This window comes from Limulus polyphemus, unplaced genomic scaffold (genome assembly GCF_000517525.1).
Source record: "Limulus polyphemus unplaced genomic scaffold, Limulus_polyphemus-2.1.2 Scaffold252, whole genome shotgun sequence".
Lineage (NCBI taxonomy): Eukaryota > Metazoa > Arthropoda > Merostomata > Xiphosura > Limulidae > Limulus > Limulus polyphemus.
Window position 1 is genome coordinate 563795 of NW_013665862.1, and position 9227 is coordinate 573021.

General features: G+C 34.0%; 1 protein-coding gene across 1 annotated transcript in view; it reads left to right on the forward strand.

Annotated features, from left to right (window-relative positions):
• Window positions 1-1121: 1121 nt before the first annotated feature.
• Window positions 1122-9227, forward strand: part of LOC111085146 — a 19356-nt gene continuing 11250 nt past the window's right edge. Inside the window, exon 1 of the mRNA XM_022382484.1 lies at window positions 1122-1481. Within this exon, the coding sequence (XP_022238192.1) occupies window positions 1415-1481 (67 nt within the window). The 5' untranslated portion in view covers window positions 1122-1414. The remainder of the gene's footprint in view (window positions 1482-9227) is intronic.

The window sequence follows — 9227 nt, forward strand, 5'->3', positions numbered from 1 at the left end:
CCCGAGGATTCACGAAGCTTCGAGAATATGACGTGTTACTAGCGTCACGTGACCTCGATGACGCAACAGTGCCTTATTTTCACTACTGGGGTGCATTTTATGTATATGTGTATTAAAAACATAAAATAAGTGATTGAAGTAAAATGAAAATAAAATAATTATCTTGTTTTAAATAATAATTTGCTTGATCTTTCTTTTTTGATATATGGCGACAACTTGCGGTGGCGTTACTAGACATAAGCAGAATAAATAATTGCTTAAGGACCCCAATTCATGGAATTTTTTTAAACAGAACTTTGACTTTTGTCTGTTTTAGTATTGTACTCATTTGAAAAACACATACAAACAAACAAAAACAGATGTTTTCAATGAAAGCCATAAAAAAAAAAACCTATCACTCTGTAACGGACAGATGTTTAAAAATTACTGCAGCATGACATTTCTCAGCCAGGCACACTTGTGATGCGCGTACCTGATTGGTTTCGTAGTGCATTACGTACACAATGAATATGGGTTGAGAAACATACCCGCGTAGTGGTGTTAGTGTGTGTGGGTAGAAATTACTTTTTATCAAGTGTAGTATGTGTTGTGTTGGTGTATTTTTTGGTTTGTGTAAATATTACAATTAGTATATTTATAGGTTTGGTGAGAGGATCCAAAACTACTCCTGCTTAGAGTCCCCAGTAAGCTAGTACTACCCCTGCGCCTATATATATATGTATAGGGCACCACTGGAATTGTGGGAGGCGTCCCAAGCGCTCCCTCCTCTGGTCCACCTGTGGTGCAAAATGTTTATTAATTCTCTATGACATTCTCTGTCAAACCTCTTGTTAGAGCAGTTATCATTTTTACTGGGAAATATTAAATACCAGTTTTATGAACAGGGTAATCATTATTGCAAGGCAAAACAAGTATTATATGTATATACATATATATTCGCATAAATATAGATAAAAACAGCAACAGCACATCAACATGATATTTGTGGATTATTATGCTGAAGTGATCTTACTGTTTTTTTTATGAATTTGCACAAATCAATTCTTTTTCTTCAAATATGTAGTATCATATGTTTATAAAAATTAAACTACAGTGTACTACACAAAGAGATTCTCACGCTTGTCGATAGAAACTCTTTGTTAGGTGACAATCTACATTATTTTATTTCTAATTGGACAGTTTGCTTAATAATCACGAAACGAGCCCCGAAAACACAGGCGGGTTCAGATAGGCAACGCGTTTAGGACAACATGACTTGCAACCCCCTCCCCTCCCTCCGCATCGTGGTGGTCACGTGTCAGTACTAAACGTTCCGTGTAGAGTCTTTGGTTTGGTGTGTGTTCATTCTGCTTCTTATAATCTATTAGTGCACGCGTTTACTTGTAGTCCCGTTCTTCTCACCTATTCCAAGAAAATGAACTCTTGCTTAGGAAGGATCGTTTTTCTCATCTTGCTATTTGTATTGGAACACCTCAACACAAGTAAGTTACTGTAGTTGTAATTTTTTCAAGCCTACAACTTTTAGTTTTAGGTGAAAATAATATATATATAATTCACTATTATTATTAATTATTTCATAGCATAAGTGAGGTAACGCTAGATAAAATTAAAATGATTTTAAAAATAAAACACGCATAATACGAACACCATGAATGCTATATTTTAATGGATTTTTTTCTTTTCTAGAGAAATTTTAGAATGTTTTAAAGTCTTAGCTTCCAGCTATTAATAACGTTTATTGTCCTAGTCATTCTACCTTAGACGAGAAATTTTATTGCATTTATCCTTTTGTATAATGATAACCAACGTTAGGATATTGGGGGGAAACATCTCATTTATGTATAACATTTGTGCATATGAACCTTTCTACCGGACAGTTGTTTTCTTAACACTGCAAATGCGAATAATGATTACATTTTAATTTTACACCTTATTATGAGCCGCACTCTCCACGAACATTACCTAATTCTGAGATTTATAAATGACTTAAACAAAACTGACAATAATTATAATTATCTTACTGAATTTAGTTCATACCATAACAACCGTTGTTCATGAAATTGATGATATAAATAGCGTCTCGACCACTATTATATCTGTTGTATCCCAGCCGATCTGATGAGCCCTGGTATTATGCGAAAGACCGCGTCGGCACTGGATGTTCTTCTTTTATTTCACTTATGATTTCTTAGAATGACATTTTGCTGTATTTTAGCAAATTTCAACGCTGATTCTTTTAACAACTTATTGATTACGCGATACAAGTTAAACACATTTTAATGTTTAATTGCACTTATAGGCAACATGTTCTCATTACACAGTATAAAAGTAAATGTTACACGTGTTGATCAAATGATATTTATTTAACACATCTTAGCGCTGAACTGCACCTACCATCACCATAAATTCACTATACAACTAAGAATAACAGTACAGAAGTGTGCCTTATACTTACTAATTAGGTAATAAACATTTAATACATTTTAGCGCTAAATTCTACGACTATTATTTAATATATTGGTTTCAATGTAAATTCTAATTTTATGAGCTTTTCTTTCATACAATGTTTAAAACTCTTATTCTTATAAGTTTTTTTAACTACGACACACACACACACACACGTATTTAAATTTGTTATGTACAACTCAGTCCTAAAAACCATTTAAACACAAAAAGTAGCTCCTATCGGCCACAAAAACGTTTTTATTGAGTTGATATTCGTGTTCTTTTGACTAAACCACGAATAAGTTACACCACATTTATCAAAGGAATTTTTTTTCTTATCTTAATACACCATATAAATATTTTGATTTATGTGGGGTTGTCTTATAATAGTTTTACAGTGGTTTTCTACTAAAGTACACTATCTGGCTGTGTAGCGTCAAACATATTAGCATCATAATGTGAATATTTAAAATAAGCATATTTGTAGGGGTGTGACCACAATATAAGTAAAATATTACAAACTCAGATGTCTTTTTCATCATATCACCCGATTTCTTTCGTTTGATCTTGGGGAGAGGCTTTTGTTTTGAGCTCAGTTGAGCTTCCACATCATGTAACACGTATTTTACATTTTGAATGATGTACTTTCGACTGATGAACGTTGCTTTGTTTCGTACCGTGTTTGGGTGGAAGAGGAAGTAAGAATAACAACAACAACAAAAATTACATTACTAAGGAGTATTGGAAAAAGGCTCCTTTTTTTGTATGTTTACATCTACACTCGCCTCAAGGGCATTTAGACTACGAGTAGTTGCTGGATACGGTCTGTAACGAACAGGTGGTAAGAAGTGTGATTAACTAAGCGTATACCTCAATAGTTGCGTGTACACGAACATCTTGCGTAACAAAAGTCACATTGAACCTGCTGAACATTTATAGTACCTTAAGAAGGATATAGCACTTTCTGGGATAAACTCTGTGCATAATTTAAAAAAGAGAGATAATTTTGTACATTACATAGAGTTTTACTTCTGTCACACATAACTATAATTTTAAATTTCTTACTTTCAGGATGGTAAAATCGTAAAACACAGCTTTATGGAAATACTTTAGAAATTATAGCGAAGCTGTGTGATTGCTTCAGATATTCGCTAAGACTACACAAAGGCACGCTAAGCCGTCCCTGATTTTGAAGTGATAGACTAGACTCTAGAGAAAAGGCAGCTGGTCAACAACACCTATCGATAGCTCTTGGACTATTCTAATCGAATAGCGGGATTTTACCTTCATTCTTAAGATGCACCCACGACTCCACAGGGCGAAGCATGATTTTGAAGTAATAGATACGAACCACAAACTCTAGGATTTATAGTCCGGCATGCTAAAATTAGATCACGACCGACCTATAGTATTAGTACTTGTATATGCTTCATTAACCGTATAGGGAACACTATTATTACAAAAATTACCATAAAACATATCTATACGCATTTTTATATGTAGACCGTACAATCAACTATCAGCATTCACTATCACTATTTCATCATAGTATTTAACAGATGTTGAAAATATATAGTTCTGTACTGATTTTCTTATGAAAAAGTGGAAACGGGGTATTTAATGCAAAGTAATTTTGTCGACAGTTTACTAGCCTGTAACCCTGAAGATTCAGGCAGGTTTAATCGGTCAAACTTATTCCTACGTAGTTTGAAAAGAATGTTATGTTATCATATTGAGATGGGATTAAATATTCCTAATGATTATATCACTTTGGTGTATTCAGATATTATGTTAACATTACCATATCAGTGTTCTTAGTATTGAAATACTTGGCGTCTTTAAATGAAACCTAAATTAGGGGTCTAAAGTAAATCATAAAATTTCGCACATTAGTGACAGTTCATGTGTCGAATATTATTTCCTTCGTAATACTGTCAAATTATGAATGTATTATAGCATTAATTATCAGAATACTGTAACAAACGCACGAAAGAGAATAAAATAAGCATTTTTTTCTCTCTCGACTGGTTCATGTTTTAAGACCAATGCTTTTATAGTCTTACTTTTTAAATGTTTGGCGTGTATAATGGAAGAAAGCTATACAATTGAACTGTTTAATTGCTCCAGCTGCCACAAAAAAAAGCTTAAAAGGATGAATCCACGTGAATAATAAGAAGCGTCACTATAAATGACTTAACCCTAAAAAGTGTATGTGCAACCATCTATTTGAACTGTTGTTCTTGTTGTATTTCGATGCCTTGCTCTCTTCACTCCATCCATGAAGAAAAAATGGGGGAAGGTTTACATCTGTCTATTTATACTATGGTGAGTAATGTAACTATGTGTAAGTGTGGTCACGAAGAGTAAAATTGTTATCAAGAATCATTAACCATATCAGAGAAAAATCCCCACACCACCCCTGTGCCTCGGCGGTAAGCCTGAAGACTTCTAACGCTAAAATTCGGGTTTCGATATCCTTGGTGGGCATAGCATAGATAGCCCATTGTATAGCTTTGTGTTTAACAACAAACAAACAAAGAAGGTTAGCTATATCTGTTTAGTAAATGAATCATACCTAATTCATGCTATTGTAAACAACGTATAAGAGTTAATTATAAATACGAAGGATATATATTTTGCTTGTCTAGCCATTGAGATTTATCTACGTACTCTCTTGGTATTGTATTGAACTGAGCAAACTAATGTTACAACGACATCCTCTTCATCTCTCATGAGCGTTTGTTTGTTTTTAATTTCGCGCAAAGCTACACGAGAGCTATCTGTGCTAGCCGTCCCAAATTTAGGAGTGAAGGATTAAAGGAAAGGCAGCCAGTCATCACCACTCACCGGCTAACTCTTGGGCTACTCTTTTACCAATGAATAGTGGGGTTGACCGTCACATTATAACGCCCCCATGGCTGAAAGGGCGAGCATGTTCAGTGGGACGGGATTCGAGCCCACGACCTTCAAATTGCGAGTCGAGCGCCCTAACCACCTGGTCATGTCAGGCCTCTCATGAATGCTTTCTCAGAGATATTCTGTACTTAATTTTTTAAATAATAACATTTTTAATTCAAAGTTTTCTGCGTGGTTTATGATGTGGGCGTATTTCGAGAATTTTTTTATTTATTTGGTTCTCTTTTTATTCAGGTCCTATGCAGGTTGCAGTAATTGTGTAATCTAAAGCTGTTGTCTTATTCTAGAAAATATTCCGCAAAGCCTACTGTATACTGTTGAATAGAGAAAAGGAAAACGTTTATATTAGTGTACTTAAGACCGGTTATCATGATAATGTTGTTTTGGAGAAATTGAGGTCAGTAAATATCAGTTTTTTCCTCACAGGACAATAACCTTCTTACCTTTTGAAAACAATCTCTCTCTCTCTCCAACCGAAAAGTTAACTACTTGATATTGGATATTATATTTTATCTTATCATTAGGCACTTTTATAGCATTTTTATCTGTATTATCGGGGTTATTGTTGTTCAGTACTAGATATTAAATATCAACAAGCTTTTCTAGTGTTTGTTTGTCTGGTATCACTCCATGTCATGCCCGTTTATTCTCTTTTTCTGTGTCCTACAAAGTTGATTTCTAGTGAGTTTAATGTTGAATTTATTTCCTTAAGGATATTTTTATAACCTGTGTGTGGAATGTGCTGACAAGTTATGAAAATATCCTTGACAAAAAAAAACAAAAAACGCAAAGTTCAACTCATTAGAAATCACCTTTGTTGGACACGCACATAAAGAGAGTGTACATGGACATGACATGGAGTGATAACACACAATATTAGACTTAAGCAAATACTAGAAGGGCTTAAAGATAACGAGTTTCTTGTACTCATTAACCGTAACTACGACAGAACAGATAAGGCATGCTATAAAAACGTTTTCACACATGGAGCTTGATAAATTACTTTAATATCTAAAAATTTTATGATTTAATTTTATATTATTCTTTAGTAAATATATATATATATACATATTTGTGCTATGTATAACCCTCGTCAACTGATTTGTGTTCTACTAGTACAAAAATGGCATATTGTATTTGTAACTGTTTTGGGGTATTACACGAAAAAAAAAAAAGACTTAACGTGCAGCGTTGATGCTTATTAATTGCTTGCCTTTTTGGTTTTGTAGTAAACCCATTGAATCAAAAGGCTTAGCTATGTATCAGATTGTGCTGGTGCCTTTTTGTTTGTTTGTTTTACAAACATTAAAGAGACTGCAGGTTTTCATAGTTGCAAAATACAAGTTTTTGAATATCAACTTGAATTCGTTTTCGAAATATATAAAATTGATTTCATTCAGAACGTTTGAGTGCTCTTTGTAGCTTTAACTTTTTGTTATTTCGAAAGGATGTTTCTATTTTGTTTTTAGTGCAGGTTATTTTTTACGTCACTAATAGATCAATGTGATAATGTGAAAAAAACAACAACAAATAAACAAATGAATGTGTAAGAGCAAAAAACTTTGTTAATTCGACAAGACTTATGTTTCGTTTAACATTTTTTTTAGTTATACAAGTTTTAATAAATATTTCATTCAATCTTTCACTAGTTGCTATAAGTTCTAAGTTAGGTTTTCCTAACTCAACCCAGAGCAAATTGCATCGAATAGTAACAATTCATGTTTTTATATTTTACTAGTCGTTGGCCAATAATTAGCATAACCAGTTCATTAAACAGCTTTGGAAATTTTGATTACACAATTATGAAAATGTTTTAAGTTGTTTAAATTACACACTTATTTTCAAACAAATTATCTCTCGGTGGGTCAGCATTAAGTCTCTGAACTTACAATGTTCAAATTCAAAGTTCAATTCTCCCCTGTAGACAGAGCGCAGATAGCTCATTGTGTAGTTTTGCACTAAAGACAATTAGCGATCATCAAACAATTGTTTGTTTGTTTTTTTAGAGCAAAACTACATTAGGCTATCTGTTGTGTCCGCCGTGGGGAATCGAACCCCGGATTTTAGCATTGTAAGTCAGTAAACTTACCACTGTCTTACTTAGGGCCGTCACCAATCAAACTATAAAAATATAATGTATAAACAAGCAATTAGGAAACATTTTTTTCAAAACTTTAAGATAAGAAATAAGTTATTTTGGAGACGCGCAGGATAAAAACAAATATAAAACTCCGGGCAATTAAACAAACTTTTTTAGTATGGTTTATGATATTTTTATGTTGGGATGATCGCGGCTCAATGGTTGATATGAAGTACTGTGGAGTTGGGGTTCTGAAGTTCAAAAACGTGGCTCTTTTGGTGCGTTATAAGAGTGACAGTTAAATTTCAATATTCGCCCGAGACGAGTGTCTCAAAAATTGATGGTGAGTGTTGTTGACTAGATGCCTTACCGCTATTTAATTACTTCAAATATTAGGAATAGCTAGTGCAGATAGCTCTTGTGTAGCTAGCTATACGTGAAATAAATAACAATCACAACAAACAAACAGTTTATCTTATTTCTTGACACCTCAAAAATGTTTCACCAAGTCAATTCAACGTTCAACTCGTAATCCTTCAAATGTTCAATTATGATACAGAGGATTAATCACACTTCATATAAAAGGATGTCAAATATGGTATTGAGGGTTAATCATACTTCATATAAAAGGATGTCCAAGGTTCCGTACTGTTTATGTGGATCTAATCCATCGACGATTGTTCTGTTGCTCGATACTGCAATTTTCATTGTAAAAAACCTTTTGTGAAGGAGAACAATATCTTAGAACAGACGCTTTGAGAAACTTTCCAGTGATGACAAATATTTTACTATAAGTGGATCTCGGCTTTCAAAACCACGTTTAAGCAGACCAAAGACACTTAAGTTCATAGGAGTTACGTTAGGAGACTTGACAGTTATGTGGTTGCATTAGATTGTTGCGTTTCTTACTTTGAAAACCACATCTCTCACAAAAACAACCGTTGATTTCAAAGTGTGGCTGAAGTTTGTAAGATTTTAGCTTGTGAGCCTTCGGCAACTTCTAATCCATTATTTCCACCTGCCCTGAATGTATTATACCTATCAATCAATCTTATTGATGAAGCGATAGAAGCTATTGTTAATCTCATTCACCTAAATCCAGATAAAACACAGGTTTATGATCTTTGCCTGACATTTTCAAAATGCCTGTAAGATGCATTGTCTGCAATAGCTACCTTGGAATTTCGTAACTCTGTTCACAGTCGATTTAAAGGAATTGTAAGGGAAAACAGAATGTGTCACTGTAACTGCAGTGATTTTCATTCATTCGCTTGAATAAATACTTCTGACACAGGGGTGGAAGCCAATAAATGACTCCTCTGCTAATATAACTGATTTGCATTGACACTCGGAATTACCACCTGGGTTCACTAACACAATGTTACAATTTTATCAACACACAAACATTAAATATACACTAGAAACTTCCTCTACTACGCCCCCCCCCCAGTTGCACACAGGTAAGTCTGCGGACTTACAGTGCTAGAAACTGGGTTTCGATACCCGTGGTGGACAGAGCACAGATAGACTATTGTATAGCTTTGTGCTTAACTACAAACAACAACCTTCTTTACTACGAATATACTCTCATTTCTTGATGTACTAATTCCTATTAAAGATAACTCAATCTACACAGCTTATATAACTGTAACCGTTATACAAATATAACAAACTACTACTGTGACGCAACGTTTCTAGAACTATAATGTACTTTGGCGAATGTTCTAGTTCTTACTAGATATAGGGTAGGCTGGTATATAAAAGAGGGGAATGTAATGTGTGAATA